Raw genomic sequence first — 21759 nt, forward strand, 5'->3', positions numbered from 1 at the left:
GTCATTGCGACCCCACTCGCGCATTTCGAGTGCAGGGGGTTAGAAAAACAAAGCACATTAGATCACAAACAGGAACGACACAGAGAACGTGTCGCTCGCCCCTACCTCTTTATTCCTTCTTAAAATCCGTACAAGATTCTGTTATCTATTATTAAATTCACGTGGATATCTCTTTATATTTATATTTGTAACTCGCAAGAGATTCACGTTATATACCTTTTTTCTTTCAGCCACACCGACCTATGTTAAAACCCGAATTTGATGGTCCCCTATTACCTCGCCGTTTTCCCGGCTTCGACATGCAGCCCGATGGTGAACTGTAAAGCTCCTTCGCGTAAATAATTAGTAAAACCAACCAAAAAAAAGAATCAAAAATTCAACAGAAAGATACATCCGGAGAATAAGAAGAAGAAGAGGAAGAAGAACATTATCCTCATCGAATTCATCGTCGAACGAAGATACGAAGAATATATGTATATGTAACGAATCCGAGAGCTCGCTTGGAGCTTTCAACGGCATCGTCATCTCGCAATCGAGCGATCGATTAATCAGTATCATCACGTCCGGATCATTGAATTCTCATCATTTTTCTCGATAATAATTGTTTTCGTTTAATCGGCCAAGAGGAGAAAAAGGGGAAAAATTAGCGCTCGCTCGAGAAGGAGAGGATTGAGGGTGAGAGTGAAGAGAGGCGAGGATGCGTTGCTTCATCATTCGAGCTGACAGTCGAGGGAGAGAAAGGGAGGGAGAGAAAGAGAGGGAGAGATTGGGAGAGAGAGAGTGGATGAGCGAGAGAGATCGAGCGAGAGGACACGCGAGCGGACGATGAGAGGGCGAGAGCCAGCGCGACACAGATATATTAATATTTACACATACACACTGAAAACGAAAGGGGGAAAACAAAGCGACGAATACATGTTTATGAATACACGTTTACGCTCTCGCGAATTGCGACAAATACATAGCGAGCAAAAGTCAAATTCAAATTAAAAACGAGATCGAAGAAAAGGAGGATATTATATTCGCGCGGGAAGCAAAACGAAAGCGAGTCGCGATAAACGATTTGATCAACAGCGCGTACCATTACACGTGTCATCCGAATGATATCGTATCCTATAAACTTAATTGTAATTTATAAAGAGAGACGAAGTATGTATTTATTAAAGTAAATAAGCAATAAATAAAGATAAGAACTATAGTTGGCCCGCTTGTCGATCACCTGCTTGTAAAATCAAAGATGCTAGGCTAAAAGTCGAAGCACAAATCTTTGCAAATACATGCACAAAGCATAATGCGCTTTCTATAATGAGTCATTAGCTAAACTTTAAGTCTTAAGAAATTGACCAATTATAATCGATTAGCCTTCTCACATTACGATTTAAGACTTAAAACTTAGGTAATAGCTTATTGTAGAAAGCTTATAAGAGAATCAATCAGAGTCCTCCCATTTCATGGAAAGAAAAGGTTCTGATTGGTTGATTCTTTTATACTTTATGCATTTTATGCGTTATGTAAAGGTCTATTCTTCAACCTTTGCTCGGTGCTCCAACTTTATGAGTTTGTTGCCATCACGTATTGATCTTCGCAATAAACAAGAAAAAGAACTTTTAGTTGTTTAATTATCAGTTTAATTTTTATTGTATAGTATAATATAATACAATCGTAGAAAATAATCGTAAAAAATAATTTTTGGCTTTAATAGATCTTTACGTGGTGATACTATTCCTGCAAATATTTTGTTTCTCGAAATAAAATAGAATTATCATTATCAGTTTACTTTTCTACTTTATATACATACAATATCTAAATTCGATTTTCATTTCAACTCATAAAAAACTTATCTAGCATAATTTAACCACTTTAATTATTTCATTTACATCCTATACAGCACATACCTCTAAGGAACGTCCTAAAGACGTCCAAAAGATGTCGTATATTCTCTGATTGTCTTAAGGATCTTAGGATGTATCTTGTATAAAATGCGTTGTATGGAACATATTCACCCGAAGTTCATGCTTGCAAATTGATATGTAAAAAATTATACGTAATGCACATAATAATTTCAACATCCGCGATTGAGCACGCTATTTCGTTGAAGATGAGCACTCTCTGTAATTCTTCTTCACGTCAGTGCGCGTGAGTTGATTGAATTGTCCTTTCAGAAGGTCCCATTGCGTCCACTTCTCCGAGCTGACGTTGAATTCCTCGCACGTCTTCAGGAAAGCAGGCACGCATAATGGTAAATAGTGATGGTCCACGATGGGTAGCAGATGGTGCAATGTGTGCGAGCCGAAGTTCGTCATAACTAGGAAGATCGAGTCGTCGATTACTTTACGATCACGTACGGCGTCTATCTCGAGTAATCCCCAGTCCAAGTCATTTCTAGGAAATATTGTAATAATTAGAGAAGTTATGAAAAATTTCCTTCACGAACAAATTGAGATAAATGCTAGGCAGATTAAAAATCAAAATTGGAATATTAAAGATGAAATCAAAGTTGAATGAAAATTAAATCAAGGTTGAATTAACGATGGATATAAATTTATAATTAAATCAATATTCTTTTTTTTTTTTTAATTAAATAAATCTAAATTATTTTACTTAAATTATTTTTTAATAGGGGAAAACAAATTAGATCTAATCGAATCAAAAGATAAATAGATTTGATTAATTCAATGATTTTAGATTTAAGAATGAAACGCGAATGTGTGTGTTATATGTGTGTGTGATATGTTACCTGTAGACATCGCCATCGTGAAAGATATCAGGATGATGATGGGCCGCGTTGAAGCCGATTAAACCAAACATGGTGCTACTTATCAGCAACATCATGAACCACAGCTTGAAAGCAATAAAAATCTTGGGCGCTACCAAACTCATCGATATAGGCAGTAAGAATGGCACGAAATCACGAAATTCGAAAACCCCATACTCCGTGTACACTAAATAGTATCTAAAAATAATTAAATCTTTTAGCGCGAGAGACAGAAGTGGAAATTTATTTAGTAAATTTTTCAATGTTGACAAACGCGATATCGCAATTAGAAACAGCAGATGTTTAATTAAAGTCAAGAATCCAAAGTGAAGATACAAGCGAAAAACCTTTCTATTAATTGTAACAAAAGAATGTGGAATGATTCTGTTACCGTTTTATGCCTTCCACAACGAACAATAACATCCAGACAAAGGGACTGATAATCTTGCTTATCATTCCCGTTAAGTAGGATTTATCCTTTCGAGGGTACCATTGTAGAAACGGCTCGACCACGTACATCTCGTAATCCCATATGGTGTTGGGGTACATGTGGTGACTCATTGCGTGCGTGATGCGCCAATTTTTCGAAGATAGCATACTCAGATCGAAGTAGTACATACGAAAATTGTCTCTCATGTGGAAATAATTGTGTGCTGCAACGGTCGTCCATGTTAAAAAAAGGCCTAAAATTGTTGTTAAATAAATTAATCAATTATTGAATGTTCACGTTTAATAATTATAATTAATATAAAACTAATTAATGAGAATATATTCATATAAAACTCATCGTTACTTTTATCATTTCTTAGGCATTACGATTGTTGCTATCCTTATTAACAAATATCTTTAATGCAATTAATGTATCTTAATTATTTGTAGCTTTAGTTCTTTAGCTATTTATTTATATTTTAATTATAATCCATGTCAAATAGATTTCGTGAATGCTCACTGGCAAGAATCAGAATAGCATAAGAGTGAACGAGGGCGGCTACGAGACTCAGCACGAAAGTCGTAGTCGCTAAGGAATCGATGATGAGATTCGTCGTTGTTGACGGTTTATGAAAATCGACATTCTTCAAAGCTTCGACTGCTCGTCTCTTGAATGTACGATAGAAGCCGTCCGGCAAAAAAGTCAAGGGCACTGACCGTGGTGTTGCGGCTTCTCGAACGTAAAATTTTGGCAGGAGCCGTTCAGCCTTGTCGGTGATGTGGTGGGCCTACGTGACGAAATCAATGTTAAAATTGAAAATTCCTAACACAGAAATCGTAGCGGTGGATCTCGAATATTTCAAGAATCGTAAATTGTCGAAACGAAAGAAATAGAGCGAATAGAAAATATAGCCGTGAATTCATATATGGTACGATATAAGTTTCGACAAAGTGCTCGTATGCAAATAGAACGAACTAAATTGAATCGAAAATTTTTCTATTATTTTGCAATTTTCGCAATAGTATATTAATTTCTAACGATTATCAAACAAGTAACTGAAGTCGACACATAAGACAACTTTCAGACTTTTTTCTTCTTAAAGTTGCTTTATATGTCAATTTTAGACATTCTGCTTATAACTAATTATACATATATTGCAAAATGATCTCTATCATAAAAATAAAAACATTTCTACTCAGTTTAGTTCGTTCTATCTACAGTTTACACACGAGCGTTTTGTCAAAATTTACCGGCCACCTCGTTTAAATAAATTAAATTATTCAAAAATAATTACATAAAAAATAGTAATAAAAGTGTTATAATAATAATAATATAATAAATGTTATCTGACTCGGTGAAGACTAGTTCAATACATTTGCAAATTCGCTCTTCTTTTTTTTTAATTGTCGACCAAAAAATATGGTCGACAATTAAACTAAGACTGCATTTCTCACTGTTCTGTGGGTTAAATTTATAATAATAAAAAATTCTGTTTCTTGCTGCATCTCACTTTTCTGTGAACTTATTAAAAAACATGTATAACAAGAATACCTTTGTACAACTTGATATCTGACTTTTATTCTATTGACTACATGTACGACAAACAAGATTAGATTCACCGCTTTTCTAGGATAATGATTTTTGTATTACTTTTGTTTTAATCTAATTTTAATTGTAACATTGAAATTGACTCGATCGAAGTCGAAACGTTATGTTATTTGAAATTAAATGTTTATTATTTCGTTTACATTGTTGGCTCTGTGCTCTTTTATTATTTATTTATTTTATATTTATGGAGCCTTATATTAATTATTATTTTAATAATGATTAATTAAAAATACGGTAATTGATAACTTCAAATAAAAAATTAACTTATTATGATAATTTTGTCCAAGATGCATAATTCTGGTTTTAATTTAATACCTCGAACAACTCAGTGATATCGGTTCCTTTCGTGAGCCGTAGCCATTCAGATCCACCTGGATGTGATTTCACGAAGGTTTCCAAATCATAAAGTTTGTTTTCAATTCTCCACAATCCTTCTGCCCCGTCAACTTTTTTCCTAGCATTGAGAAAATCCATCGCGGTTTTTGAAGGGTTTTCTCTCGCCGGCAGGTAAACCATACCAGGTATTGTACTACTTTTCGGCATATTAAAGATTTTTCTGATTTCGCCTACATAAATAAAAAATAAAAGTTTAAGTATGGTAAACGGTGTATTTAGGGCGATAATTTTTGCACATGCAGAAGTAATACGGTTAAATAAATTTCGTTTATCTGGACTTCATTTACTTTACACATACAAGCTCAAGTTCAGTTCGAAATATACGAACTGTAGTCAAGTTCTTACTATTCGAAATACGGCACATTAATAAGAGCGTGACATGCTTTAGTTTTCTGAACGTCAGCTCCTATTATTGGAACTGATAAGTATTGATTACAGAGAGAAAAGCTAATAAGCTTTTATTATCCTAATTATTTGGTTATTGGAATTGTTTTGTCCAATATATTTGGATAAATGGGATTCTTCATCAGTTAATATCTACATAAATTATTTACAAACTTCTTGTTATAATTAAAAAATATTTTTAATAATATTTAAATATTTCGTATTATTTTTAAAATGTTTAAATTCAATTTCAATTAATTTTTATTAAACATTAATTTTTTTTCCTACAGACTTTCTTAATCTCATCACTTTTAAAAACAAATTCTTTTATATTGCTTTGATAAAATAAATTAATAAAAATCTTATTGATTAAATTAGTAGCTATAACAGAGATTTCATTGATGATTAATAAATTACTTATTTTTTGTGAGCATTCGCTCTTTTGTTTTACTCACCGATATATTTCATTGAAAATAATAGTAATCGCACATATTTAAAGTTTTCTACACTTACTATCTTTTTAGGCAGGTCCTCGTAAATATCTGTGAAATCTCTAACCGATTTAGTTAATATTTAAATTCGATTAAGTTCACGATTATTTAGTTTATGTTCTTATACTTAATGTAGCGAGTTTTGAATATATTAATATTGAGATGATATCTCTCGTTTGACTCTCATTTGCCTTTACATTATTTGTTTTATTTGTTGTATTGAGAGTCCTGTATTTTATACTATTTTTAATAAATATTTATAATTTGTGCTATTTATATGTGTATATCACAAAATTATTTACAAAATGTTTTATAAATATTGTGTACTATCTAGGATGTATTACGGATAATAACATATCTGCGTTATATTATTATTCGATCAAGCTGAAGAACTTTGACCGCGATATCTTTTTACATGAAATTCGTGCCTTTAAATATGCAAATAGAATATTTTTGTTTGTCCGTGTAGGAACGTGTCTTTAAATATGCTTCTATTGTACTCAACAATTAACGTTACGAATAATACAATCGTATCTTACACATTATTTAAACAGTTATTTTAAAAAGATTAATTACTATTTAATAGATACTAAAAGTGTTAAATAATTATAACTATTTATAATAACATATTTTTAATGCTACCTGATAAAGTTGTGTGTGTATAATATTTAATATTATAATATTTTTAAATATTATACAAAATAATTGTTTTAATTGTTCTTTTATAAAATATGATAGCGTGATTATTTCACTGTTGCGATTATCGTCATATTGATATACATATATTGTCACATACGATTAATAACACAAACACTCAGAGCTTTTATCTTCTCGTTCATTTGCTTGAATTTTTAAATAAGCACGGAAGCGTCCCATCCCACCACCATTATCTTATCACTGTGTTTTTACTCACAATATAACGTATCGACGATATTTTCTTTTAACTTATCCATATTTTTGGTATATAAACCTCGTTCTCGATGTGATTCTTTTTACCAGTTTGCGCGGTCTTTCTGATTATAAATGGCAAGCTGTGATCAAGACGAGAATATTGCGAAGCATATACTGTGGAAGGGATACTAATTATTAAAAAGAACAATCACTCTCTCTTAGATGTAGATAATTTCTCAGAGAATCATCATTATAATACAATTATATTATTCGTGAGATATCTTGGTAGCAAAGAACTTATCTACACAGAGTTAATTAAATGCGTGTTTAATAATGTATAAATACGTTAATGTATGTCAAAAGAACGCAATGAAATGAATTGCATCTTTTTTTAAATGAGCTCTTTAAATGAAATGTCATTTCATTATTAATGGTACTTTTTTTGTGAGTGTTCAATAACAAAAAAGTTATAAAGGGCAATATTTATAGCTGATTCTTATGTTTAAGATTGTCTTAAGTACAGTTTTATGATATTATGAACCAATCAAAGAGTCATATTGATGCATTGCATCTTAAGACATTAATCAAGATGGTCTTTGAGTAAAAACGTACTATAAATACCATCTTATATATATAAAAAAGTATTAGATTCTATCTAGAAAAATTCTCTAAGGTTATGTTTATGTTGCGCCAGTGATAAATATAACATTTATCAAGGTTAAGGTTATTGGAGATTGTTGTTTTTATTTTCATTTTTACGTAAAAATACAAAAATAAAATTTCTACATCCATTTTTGTAAATATATCCACAAAATTGCAGATCACAAATTCTATGTCAGAAAAGACTTTATATAATTTCATAAATATTTTCTTATTAGAAAAGATATTTATATGTGTGATACAATTATTTTTGACACAAGTTTATTAATTATACAGCGATATTAATTATGCTATAGGTAAAAGTTCTTCGGATATACAGAATGAACGTAAAAAAAATTAAAAAGTGAAAAAAGTTGCAATTATATAAAATAAGTAAAGAGGAAATACAGAATGTATATGTAGTATAATTTTACACATCAGATAATACGTGCACACATTTGTTATCAAATTTAATTCAATCATATTATTTAAAAATCACATCCAAAAGGTTTCAAAACGAAGTTACAAAATTAATAACCAAACATACTTTCAAAATTACATAAAGAGTACACACCTGTATCGGCTACCTGCAAAATTGAAATGCAGCTTTTACTACAAAGTATTATAAACACTAATGTCCAGTAACCATATTAACGTCTGAGCAGGCTATAAAGAAGTAATTTCGATGCCTTCAATTTCTGAATGCAGCGTAAACTATACAAGATAACGTGACATCCCCCACTTGCTCCAGATAATTACTTTTATATATACTTATTAAATAAAAAGTCTTACGTAATGTACATAAACAAGTACGATGGAAAAATCTTGGTGCATCTACGCAGTTGATTTTAGCAATAGATAGATTTTAGCAGTAGATTTTAACGATGTGTCAACACTGTAAACACTACAAAAAATTTTGTAAAATTGATGAAACTGTACCGACGAAAATTCTGAAGTCGAGCTAAAAGAGCGGCGACTCTTAGAGATGCGACAATGTCAGTTGCCTCAGGCATGTTTCACACGTTCAAATATAATAAATTTGTCAAGTATGTTTACGCAAATTGTGTGAACGTGTATGCTGCCTTACGATAAGCAGTACTGTTTTATCTATAACACATTTCAATAATTTTGCACAAGTAGCTTGCGCAAGCATACTTGATAAATTCGCTTGAACATGTGTGGCCGACCTCATCCGACAAACTGCAATTTTAATGGTTGTGTACAGAGTAGTCGCTGATAAGCTAGTCAGTCCAGATTGGTCAAAACCAAGGACTGCTCACTTTTATAATTCCAACGATCGAAGTACAAACGGTAAGTCGCCTTATAAATGACGTATCGAAAATTGTGAACCTTGAATAAACGTTCTCGTGGTCACATATTAATGAGTGCGTTTAAATCGACAAAGCGGCTAGTCTGTTCGTCAAGCAAATGAACAGATTGGTTGTTACTTATAGATCTAGCCAATTATATTTAATCGCTCGGCAAACATAAAAGAAATAAACCTATTTTCGGATCTTGATAATGATTATACGCAAATTTGCAAATATATTTTTTAGTTATATAATAAATCTACGTACTGATTTGATTATTATTAGCATCATTATTATATTGATGATCAATGTAATTTGTAATGTTATTTCTAGCTTCGGTTTATGATTGCATTGAAAGTCTGACAAGTAGAATCAGCGTTCAGTTTATAGAACCAAAAAACATATTTTGTAAATTTACATATGAATATTATTAAGCACCGATTAAGATCTGATTTAATCAATAATACGATAATTTCTGTCATTCTTCATTTATTCTTATCGATTTAAATTTTATTTAATTGTCAGTCATTTAATAGCGAAATTATTCTCATAGATTACATAATTTCTCTCTCTCTCTCTTTCTTTCTTTTTGATCTCTATTCACTAATATTACACAATTTTGTAACATTTAATAAATAAAGATATTTTAGAAATAGGATGTATTAAATTGAATAACAGCTGACATATTTTGTTATTGACTTCTTTATTCTTCATAATTCTTTAATAAAGCATTTTTAGATATGACTACATTTGATTATTAATACATTAAACTTTTATATAATTTTCTGAAAACTTATATGAGACATTCCACGTTAAATCAAGCACCTTGGAAGCATCATAATTTTTTTTAATTTGCTAACATATTCTATATAAAAATATGAAACACGTGTTTTGCAAAAAAGTTTGAGATTTTTTTTGTGAAGTTATTTACACTTATAAGTTACAGAAATTTATAAAAAACGTCGCTTATTTAAATATTCAAATTATTACGTCGTTGAAATCATTAATCGCACAAAAAAACGCAAGAGATCGATTTTATGATGAGTTATTTTTAATTTATCATTTTTATATAAATAAATTATTTTTCATTTGTTTACAATTTTCATTAACATTTTTTTAATATCATCATATCCAATTATGAAGTAACCCTGAAAAATGATATTGAAATGTAGGAATATGATATTTTTATAAAATTTTTCACAAAAAATAATCATTTTTGTCTCAACGTTCAATAATTCGGTAAAAAAATCATACAACATTTAATAAAAAGGCAAATTAAATGTAAAGATTCATTTTTTCGACTACTCTGAACTGTACTTTTGTGTGATTTTTATATCACGCCTAGACCTTTGTAAAGTTTGTACAAAATTTTCAGATTTAAAAGACCATTCTATCCATTTAATCCGTATAAATCCGTAAAGGATCAATTAAATTAAAATTTCAATTACGTGTTTCGAAAGTAGAGATTTTTCAACCTTTAAAATGTATTTTCTATTTCTTGTCTGTGATTTTTCAGCGAGTTTCGATGTTCTGAATATTGAGAAATTTTGAGCATGTTCGAAAGTGTTTCCTATTTTTTGTTAAGTATATTATGATATAATTTAATAATGTAATATAAATTCACGATGTGAAATAAATAATTTTGTGTAATCGAATAATATTTAATTTTTAATCAAATTATTATTTGCACTAAAACACAGTATCATCTGCAAAAGTGTATACGATTCTTCCTAAGAAATTGTTTTCTATTGTTGAAATTGTGAGACTGCCAACTAACAATGAACTACGGAAGATGATGCACATCTTGATTCGCTCTTGCAAGATTTATATTCAAGTATGAAGTACTGCATATACAGGTGCAGCAGGTCGACATGACGTTGCATGCGCCAGGTGCGTAAATATGTGTGCGATGACTTTGCACTACTTATCTCGATCATCATGCTCGGCACGTCATCGGCCGATCTTCCATGGAAAAAATTCTCAAGTCTCTCGCAGATGTTATTACGCAGCAGGGATTTATTTTTGTTGTCGTTCTTTTTCGTAAAATTTTAACGCGTTTCTGGCATTCGTCAGAAAGTTGTTTCCAAGTTGTGCAATATGAGTTTTTGTCGTCATCGCACAAGCATCCAAGATGCACATGATGAACTGTGGAGACGTCTTGTAAACATTAGAATGAAATAAACATAATAATATGGTATATAGAGTAATGTAAATCATGTGATAAAGTATACAAAAGATATTACGATTTTTACAATCAGTATAATAAAAAGGAATTCGATGATAGAAAGAATAAAATGTACCATAATAATGTCTAATCAACATCTAATTAGTTTTTGTGCATATGGGGTTGTGCAATCGAATAATTATATTATCGGTTGATTATTCTTTAAATTGCTGTCTAAATAATGTTATAATTTTGTTGAAAATAAGAAAATAATAAAAACATCGCTTTTATTTGAAAATACTTCTTTTTTTTCATATAAATTCTATTACATTTGACACTTAAATATAATGGCAATTTCAACTTGAGTAGATAATAACGAACATACTCAACGAAAAAGAGAAATGTTTTCTCGAGAGATAAACAAATGAGGAAATCAATATCTAATTAGCTTTTGTGCATATGGAGACGTGTAATCCAATTATATTATATTATCGGTTGGTTATTCATTAAAGATTTATCTAAATAGTTTGTACCAATCTTTGTCAGTGTATTTTTCTTTTTACTGCAAACCAAACTTTTTTAAAAATACATATACATTTCTAATAATAAAGTAAAAATATTATAATTACAGGATTATAATTACAATGATTACTAATACGCTATATATATCTTAGACTTTTACAAGATGGGTTCGAGTGAAGTAATTAGATGGGATAATAAATAAGTGTTTTCAACAATAGGATTATTATTAGCTCTAATTTTATAACGGTTAAATAAATATTTACCTTTTTTCATATTTTTATAACAAAAGATAATTCTATATTATCAATAAAACTTTCCATCAATACTTAACTTCATTGAAGATTATTCTAAATTACAGAAATCATTTTATTAACGAAATAATGTTAATATAAAAAATTGAATTTTCCATATTTTTTTCTTCTGCCTTATCCACTCTCCCTTTCTATTTCTATCTACATTTGTTTTTAATTTTACACTTGTATCTTATCTTTAATTCTACTATTTTTATTTTTCAATCCAAATTTTTCAATAGCAGCTCCTCAAATGAGAGCTTTACTGAGGCATGTTAGCAACAGCATAGTCGCGATCTCTATCTTTATGAAACCGGCCGAGTTCCCGATTCTGGGCGTCAAACTCATCGTGTGATCTTTGTGATCAATGCGATTATTGATGTGATCCATGTGATCCATGTGATCTCTGTGATCGTATATCGTCGTTGTGGTGAAAGGCGATGTCGAATCGCAAACCGTGCCCATGATGAGTTGCTCGGTTGACCCCATAAGTATCCTAAAGTTATAATCATGTAGGTCCAATTGCGAGTACATGAAGATGGGCAGTCTGTCAGAGAGAATCCACAAGTTGCCGTTTCGATCGATCTATCGAAGTAAAAAGATTATGATGTGACAATAATAATATACACAACATAATAATAGGTAATAAAAATATAAAATTAAAAAAGGAAAAATAGGCGTTTATGGAAATAGGTGAGAAGGAGGGTTATGAAATGCCACGATGCTTGTAGGTATCCAATGATAGTCAAAAGTTTCCGTCCAATGAATAATTGTATTATATATATTCTTTAGATTAAAAAATTTTACAAATAAAAATCTAGTACATAAGTATTGTAGATAATATATATTCTAGTATTTAAAATATTATAATTATAACAAGAATTTTATGTTATAATATAAGCTGCAGAAAGCAGACAAAAGTTATTATAAAATTATGTTGACCGGAAGTTTTTGGCAGCTATTGTACTTTATGGTGCGTTTTTAGGAGTGATTTTTAAAATTACTTTTTTATAATCTGCTTAGATTATAACATGACCACTTCGTTAATACTTATTACGTTGTAATAGCTGTGTATTTCAGTTCTCAGCAGGTAACAGACAGTTTTATAGACGTATACTCATTCCTGTCATTATGTAATTTTGAAAAATATATTAATATTAATTTTGTTACTTTACAATTTAACTTGGAGGCCTTGAATGTGGCTTTTAAATAATTAAAATAAATTTAATTTAATAACCATATGTATTCAACGTAAAAAATTATACTGCATACGCTATAGTTCGTTTAATATTCCATATTACCCTCCTATTGCATAAACGCAATCTTTTTTCACTCTTCGGTTTTTTCGTAAATTACGCGTTCGTTATGTATTGACATTCTATGGCTAATAAATTTGCAAAAGTAATTATGTTACAAAAATATTTATTGAATTAGTTCAATAAAATAAAATAATATTCAATCTAACCTTCTTCTTTCCTTTAATAAAATAGAGAAGTAGAGAAAAAATCAGACTTCAATGGCAATTTATTCGTAATTTCACAAATAAAGAACGCGAAGGAGCATGAGAGTTATAGTAGACACTTGCCGAATTATTGTTGAAATCTAATCGCACACGTGCGTTTTTTAAAAATAAAATGGACAATTATATATTTCCATAATTATAGATTATACTTTTCTGTTTCCTTTAACTATCGAAACTATTTCATGTTAATCAAGAATTCTCTTACTGTGGTTGATTTAGCAATTCATGATATGTGATGATGACAGAATTTGTTAAAGTTTGTGGTATATAAAAGTAATTTTAATTATTGCAATACTAATAAATTATTGTTGGTGATTAAGTAATGAGAATTAGATTTGTAATTACCTTAAGATCATTGGGGAAAACCATGGTAACATTATCCTGATAAACGTAGCCTTGTTGCTGTACGGTAAATTTATTTTGCGGTTTCCAACAAGCGATAGCGTTTAGATTCGTCAGCGCGTAAAAAAGAATTCCGGTCTTCGGATCCAGGAAGCTGACGCTACTCTGACCGTTAGGTCCGCGCGAGCCCAGCGTTTGGAATTCATGAGACGTTTCTAGGACAAATACATGAAATAATCTTGACGCTTCTACAAACACGTAAAATGTCGAAACACATTTGTTCTTTAAAAGACGTGTAAAATTCTGAATTATACGATTTTTTTTTTTTAAGCGACAGATTTCTTGAAGTTCTTTAAATTGACTTACTCTTTGCGCTTAAAAATCAAAATAATTCTCAAATAATAGGTAATAAGAGACTTGTAGCGTTCACAGTTTTTTTGAACATGGCCGGAGACGCTACCGCGTCTCCTGATTAATAACTTTCTTAGTTACTTTTCGGCTCTCTTTAAAGAGAATAATGTTGATTTAAATATTCCCCAGAATTAATTAAATTTCATTGGATTGTTGGTTGTTTTTGCAACATTTTCACATGTAAACACAATGGACAATTTTCAAAGTTCTTTATGTAAATACCGTGCAAAATGTCGTTGCATGTGAAATAAAGTAAGGACTTGTTTGCAATCGAATGATTAGTCCTTTATTATACCTCTTTCATCATAAGCACATGATATTTTTTTTTAACGTACCCGCAACACTGGCACGCTGAGCATCGCGTAACAACCTTGTACTAACGGAAAATTCCATGCCGCTAGAGAGTGGATGGTAGTACATGGTGCTGTAGCCGTCACCAGTCGGCGCGAGAGCCATCCCGAACAGGCCGTCATTCCATTGAAATGATATTCCTGACACTTTGAATTCTCCGCCCTGAGAAAGACAGCATGAGTAAAATTTCGCTCGAATGGCCTAGCATTCGTTGCAATGTATTAAAAATTTTCCCTTATTCTATATCAAAGCGAACTTCTTAATTAATCAATTATAATATATGTAAAACTAATAAATTTATTGCTATTAGCGTAATTAAAAATTACTGGTTACATAAAATGGTGTAACCTTGGCGCATTAAACTCTGATCTCAATTTTAATAATGACCAAACAGCATGTTAAATTATATAAGACGATTTGAGGGTATAAAATGTCTTGAAAACGTCTTAAACATTTTAGACATGTGTGTTATAAACATTAGGTCAACGTTCTCGACAGTTATTATCAAAGTTACCTTATTTTACAGTATAATTTTTATTATATTCATTATTAAAGAGTTACCCCTTTTACTATACTTATCATCAAACCATATGTTACGATATACATATGTATACATACGCACAATCATTAACAACTTCGTGTAAATTGGTCTTATAAACAGATCGAAAAGAAATGTAATCAAAAGATGAACGCATGTATTTCTAAATTACAACGAATTACCATCGGATCTGGATGGAAAGAATGGTGCTTGACAAGCCAAGACTTGCGGAGGTTCCAGGAGTAGACAACAAGACCTGGACCGCCGAGGTCGCCCAGGTAACCATACGAGTCCTCACATGAGTAATCCTCGACAGCGATGTTGGCGAACAGGGAATCAGTGGTCCTTTGCTCGGACGGTATCACGTATTTGCGCAGCATGCGATTAGTCATCAGGTCGTAGACAATCAACGCCGGCGGCGCCTGTTGCTCAGGGCTACCCAGGATGTCTGTCAGTCCTGTATCCAGGACCCAAAGTCTGTTGCAACGATCGGCGCGCACACGAAACGTTGAAACGATCTCTGGCACGCCGGCAGCACCGTACTGATGAGCCTCCCAAGAAGGATACGGAATTAGAGGTGGTGATTCGCGGGTGTCTGAAAGCCAACGAGCTCTGATACCGACGACGTCAACCCCAGAGGAAAAGAGAGATTCATTGCTAAAGTTCTGTTTGTCTTTCTACTCCATTGAAACGGTCTTTTTTGAAATTCTCGCAAGATTATTTTTGAAAATTAATCAGCAATTGTAGTATGAGAAAATAATTTAACTCTATACTGATCTATTGATACTCAAAATAAAATTCATTTTTTAGTAAGATTTTATTTGTTACCAGAAAAAAGCTTTTCTCTGCGGTATTCTATGATTGAAATGTTTTTCTGTGAACATTTTTTTTGTTCTTTATTCTTTAAAGTCTTTTAATCATATTGATCGAAACGATATGATCGTACAGTAAATTTGAATAAACATTAGAAAGTAACAAGGAGTATTTAAATCTGTTTTTGTATACGAAAATAATAATATTATTAATATAAATATAATATAAATAATTAAAATAGATAATTGAAATTGCTGATGAATATCCCTCGAATATTTGTCTACGTTGTGAAACTGTAAACTGCACGTTAGACGAGTAATTATGCCACTTCTCGAGTATTATTCCAAGTAATTGTAATTTTGAGGACAAGATAATTACCGTTAAGTCGAATATAATTGAGACTTGCAGCAACCCCTTGTCTCCATCTCGGCACTGTGATAAATAGCCGATCACCAGCCACCTCTAAACCCAAGGGCAAATTGTCCTCCTGCTTGTAATCTGGGAAGAGCCTCTTAATGTCATTGCTCGGCCATTCATAATCGATTTGCTTCCATCGGTAGACGACCCGCAGCTTGCCAATTGCACCATCCAGCAGGACAATCAGAAGCGCGATTGTGACGACGATTGACGACGCCCGGCACCGCATTGTCATTGTTCTGATAAGAATATTATACGCAATTTACCTCGCTATTTTTTCTTAAGAAATTAATATTTTTAACTTGTTTAAAGTTTCTTGAATTGAAATTAAATCTGACATATTAAGATATATATACATTAAGTGTAAAATAATATTTTTAAGTTAAGTTTATGAGGTATGAATAGTACGTGTTTAACAAATTTAGTATTAATTTAGGATTAGGCTTGTGAGTTTTAAGAATTTGTACGTCGCTACGTTGTTATTATTAATATCTATATTTAGTCATTATTTTTGTTGATAAAGACGTAGATAAGATTGATTTAAATAAGGATCAACTACATGATAGATTCCGATTGCATTCAGGTTTTTCCTTGAAAGCCGCCGGCCTTCGCGGTACACAGCTACTGAGACTCGTTAATTGATACACACGCGTGACTAATTGTGAAGTCACGGAAATGAGGTCTTTCTATCAACGCCCACGCGTGAAAGATACCGCAAGAAGACAATAAATGATAGATGATGCATACTCAATAATAGAGAACGCGTGAATAATGTCTCTTCTTGATCGTTTGTTATACAGAAGAAGTGCTTAAAATTTAATTAACAAATTTTAATAATTTAAATATTTAATAATATATTTTAATAATATGCAATAAAAATGTTGATACATTATCTGATTTGCCTATCAGATTTATTATCTTTTATGTCACAATAAATTATTTTTATTTATTTCATTTATTAATCATGAATTAACTATTTGTAAAATTTATTTATTTAACAAAGCCAAGTGTAACTTCCTTACGAACTCTTGATATTTAAAAACCAAGAAATATGTATCCGAAGATCAGGCAATAAAGAGTCAGACGTGGTTCTTTGTACGTAATTAGTAATTTATTCTTTAAAAGAAGAGATTAGTTATGCTGAAGATGACTCCAAAGTAGAGTCGAAACGTTCATTTTTCAATATTTTTAAAGAATAAATTATTATACATATTTCTTGGTTTTATTTATTTAAAATTTAACTTTTATAATTTATAACTTAAAAAGTTTATATTTTATGTTCTACTATTCATATAAGTGTTTACGTAACAATATAATTTTTATGCAGAAATAATTTACTTTTTTAGTCAAGAGAATCGGTAATCCGCGTGTATTTTACAAATATCTCGACTTTTTTATGATTTCAATGACGTAACAGGTCATATAAAACAACGATATTCAAATCGATACGTAGAATTGGGAGGTCTCCAAGTTTCGAAGTAAATAATAAAAGCATATTATGCATTTATCGTTCGAAGAAACATATTATGCATTAAAGCATTGTTAAAAAAATTGTTTAAGATAAATGTTTATCTTTATTGATCGTTCTTTCTCAAATATTCCTTCATTAGATTTTTTAATATTATCAACAGATTTCAATTAGTAAAATCAAAAGTAAAACAAATTTAAATAAATTCAGAGACAAGTTTTCTCACAAAACAATGATTATTTTTCAATTATTTAAATATATATATTATGAAATAATTAATTGCAATAATTAGTATCGTAAATATTAAATAATATTAAATAAATCACATTTTAAAATAATTAGTCAGTCTATCTTGCTTATTTCAAAACTTTAATTTATAACATAAATTTAAATTTTTAATTAAAAAACTGTTCGTGCATCGATCATTTAATTAAAGAAAAATTAATTTAAGCCTATTTTAAAAGCATGTAATGATTATAAAGAAACATCGTATGTATAATCTTAGGAATATGTAATAATACATACATATATATTTATATAATATATTATAATCTCAAAACACAGATACTGTATTTTATAAATCCTTTGAAAACTGTTAGCCATATTCTTTTTGGAATCTGATTACACAAAAGAAATGCAAAATTAATCTAAGAGTACAATACTAACATGCTATTTATACTCGAAGAATTAAGAATTCTCTACTATGTTATATTTGTATTTGCCATCATTGAGTAATTGTTGAAGGATCGTCGAAGGTCATTGCTGATCCGGTAACGGATTTCTCATAGGACGTCATTTGTAATTTAAAGTAACGTTACATACTGAGATGTCTGTTCAAGTATACCATATTATTATGATTCAACATCATTAAAGAGTTTACATGATAGAAGCTAAAATTAAAGACTGAAATCAAACATAAAGGTTGATATTTATAACTAAAATTAAAATTGAGAATTGTGATTGATAATAAAAATAAGAATAAGTTTAATTATTAAAACCGAAATTTTCGTGGATATTATTATAAATATTATTACAATATTACGTAATTATAAATATCATTAATTAATAATTACAAATCGAAATAATGCAATTTGAATTATTTATCTTCTTTTAAAATGTTTGATCTAATGATAAATTTACATACCAAAGAAGTATTCGTAAAGTGTTCGTAAAAAATATACTTGCATGATAAAATGGTAGATTTTAATCATGACAATGTTATCCGTGTCCCATGAAAATCGATTCTTTCTTTCCGAGAAGAGAACAATTTCATTTTAGTGGAACACGGTTGAAATCACCGCGACAGATTTTCTATGTTTAACAAGCGAGTGTAACACGGTTAAAGGAAAAATAGAAAGCAATCGATTTTTTGACCGCTTTACATTCGACCCGCTAAATGATACAGCAATCGCGCTCTCATGCCCGATATATCTATGTATGTTATTTCATACCCAGAGAGTTATCTACATACGCAGCGATATACGCAATAACGCTATGTAATTTACACAGGTATTTATATATTGTATCTCCACGTTCCATCTAAATTCATTCAACTATTTATTCAATCGAACATATTGTATTTCTTAATATCCAATACTAAATATATTTAATCGATAATCTACGAATACGTATAATATAATAAATTCTCGCGTGATTAAATCCTGTTTCTTTTATATAATATCGCTATCATATTGCATATAGACCTGTTTATATTAGAAAAGTATTATATAATTTATAATAAACATTTATTATAAATTATGAAATAAATATTCAAGAACTCTTCTCTCTCTCTCTCTCTATTACACAATTACTCAATATTTATTTTACAAAACAAATATTTAATAACTGTTACATAATTATTCAATATTTATCGTTTATTGTACTACTAATAACAAATTAAACACTTTGGACATTACTCTTTCTCTCTCTCTCTTTCTCTCTCTATCAGTCGATACTAATTTAATTACAATCATTCGCGCTATGCAAGGACAATCGCAGTTTTCTCGATTATCGCAATAGAAAAAAATCGCAAGTATCGAAACGCGATTTTGCACTTAAATTTTGCTTCAAATTACAAGCAAGATTTCTGCCTCGAATAGAAAGTACGACGACGTACTAATGGCATAGCCTTGTAGGGCAAAATATTCGCGACGAAACGGAACAATTTTCTGTCAAGTCACACGAGTTGCCACGGAGGAATTGCTGGTCTTGTTAGGTCTTATATTTTACTTTTACTCGACAAGCACTTTCACGCGATTTTTGACGACCATCATGCAAAACTGCCCCCGCAACCATTCTATTACTAATTAAATATACCATGCTAATCAAACTTGTTTCATTCCTCGACGCAAACAGAGCTGATCGGCACGACAATTTGAAATTACCGAACAGAAGAATGGCAAATTTTGCGAAATTCGAAAGTTAAATAATTAGGAGTTTTCGATTATTTTTTAAAGTAAATAATTAAAATAGTTCAAAAATGATAAATAGCAGTAGAGGAACAACGAAAAGTAGAGATATTCTTAAAATTTTTCATTATTATAATAAAATTTATATATGTAAATAAAATTAAAACTTGTATTTATAAATAAGTTTTGATGTATATAATTCAATTATTAATTTTATGCAATAGTGTTACATAATTATAATAGTAGGGGAGGCCGAGAGGCTAAATGTGGATTTATTCGAGTGTCGTGGGGACCTATTGGATTGTGAAGATTAGATGCTAAAAAGAAAAAAAGGTTATATGATGTATGCCATTTCAGTGGTGGGGGAGCGTGTACAGGCTTTCAAAAAAAACAGTGACAATGCAATACTCGAAGCGTGTCAGATATTAATAGTGTAAGCAACCCATGTGTTTCTGATAACGGATAAATATTAATCTGACGGTTTATGTGGTGGGGTTAGCTGTAGAAAGGGGTCAAAAAAGGGGGAAAAAAAAAAAATTTCCAGAGCGCATCTCGAGCGCGTCAGATTTTTGAAATGTACACTTTTCTACATGTAATTAACACACCATACCTTAATCTGACGCGCTCGAGTTTTCGAACGATCGATTTTTTTTATTTACTAATCCCCTGGACCCCCGGCTCTATATAGAGGTTTAATATTTAGTGGGGGTACTTATTAGGGTGCAAGCTTTCCCCCTTTATGTTATTCTGACGCGCTCGAGTAAATCCCAAAATCCCCGCTTGGCCTCCCGTACTATATAAGGGACCATATATTTTTAATTTGTTCTTTAGACAATTTTTGAGCACGCCATACAAAACTTTTAAACACCCTTTTTTAAATTCATTTTTATACACTCTTGGGATGTCTTTAGCAAATCTTTTGCGTGTACTTTTACACGCGTTTGAGTCACTTTATATTTTAAACTTTTTAAAAAATTTCTCGTAATTTTAATACTTCGGAAGAAATTCACATAGCACAGAAAAATAAATAATAAAATAATAAAGATCGGTTATTTACACTCAATCCGATCGATCCTTGGTGAGCACTGCACTTCGATCGCTTAGCGAGAGAGAACGACGCGACAGGTCGAACCACGCGCACCGGTTAAGCGCGACAAACTGTGAATTCGACGGCGTGGCAGCACGAATCTAGCCGGTGCCGCATTCGGTTTTCGCGAGGTATGAGCCGTACGGTACCGTTGGAGATCCGGTCGGCAAAGCTGTCGACCACATCGTTCCGCTACGACAAAGAACGTGCGGGAAAAGAAAAGGGAAGCGCCGAGTCTATTAATCGAGTTAATGAGCGAAGATAAGAAGCGATCGTGAAGAAATCTGATCGATAATGCAATCCGCAGATGACGTGATTGTCAGTTAACGCGAAGGACTTCTTGAGGTATCTTAGGGCCGACACCTCTGGAAACTTCATTGATCCAATTAAACGCAAGGACAGCGAGAACGATCGCAAAAAAGTCTGTCGAAGGATAATGAGATCTTCATGTTATATGGAACTTACATATATAATATAGAACTATCTCCGATTACTTCAGACATCCTAGATAATATTATCTCC

General features: G+C 31.1%; 2 protein-coding genes across 17 annotated transcripts in view; one reads left to right on the forward strand and one right to left on the reverse strand.

The window, feature by feature from the left end:
* The window catches only part of Mhc (myosin heavy chain), a 50551-nt gene extending 49520 nt beyond the window's left edge, over window positions 1–1031 (forward strand). For 12 of the 16 annotated variants that reach the window (XM_018539552.1, XM_018539554.1, XM_018539553.1 and 9 more), the window contains exon 25: window positions 231–1031. In XM_018539552.1, coding sequence (XP_018395054.1) covers window positions 231–323 — 93 coding nt within the window. In that variant the 3' untranslated portion in view covers window positions 324–1031. The remainder of the gene's footprint in view (window positions 1–230) is intronic. The other 4 variants (XM_018539544.1, XM_018539545.1, XM_018539548.1 and 1 more) reach the window with 2 other exon arrangements.
* Window positions 1032–1642: 611 nt separating this feature from the next.
* On the reverse strand, window positions 1643–21294 carry LOC108773637 (uncharacterized). Its single transcript, XM_018539502.1, has 11 exons — window positions 21208–21294; window positions 16236–16513; window positions 15227–15639; window positions 14491–14668; window positions 13748–13959; window positions 12132–12465; window positions 5109–5461; window positions 3705–3972; window positions 3147–3438; window positions 2738–2953; window positions 1643–2382 (listed from the first exon to the last, which is right to left on the reverse strand). The coding sequence occupies exons 2-11, from the start codon at window positions 16507–16509 to the stop codon at window positions 2085–2087; spliced, it is 2838 nt and encodes a 945-aa protein (XP_018395004.1). The 5' UTR covers window positions 16510–16513; window positions 21208–21294; the 3' UTR covers window positions 1643–2084.
* Window positions 21295–21759: the final 465 nt, after the last annotated feature.

Source organism: Cyphomyrmex costatus, unplaced genomic scaffold (genome assembly GCF_001594065.2).
Source record: "Cyphomyrmex costatus isolate MS0001 unplaced genomic scaffold, Ccosl1.0 scaffold216, whole genome shotgun sequence".
NCBI classification, from domain to species: Eukaryota; Metazoa; Arthropoda; class Insecta; order Hymenoptera; family Formicidae; genus Cyphomyrmex; species Cyphomyrmex costatus.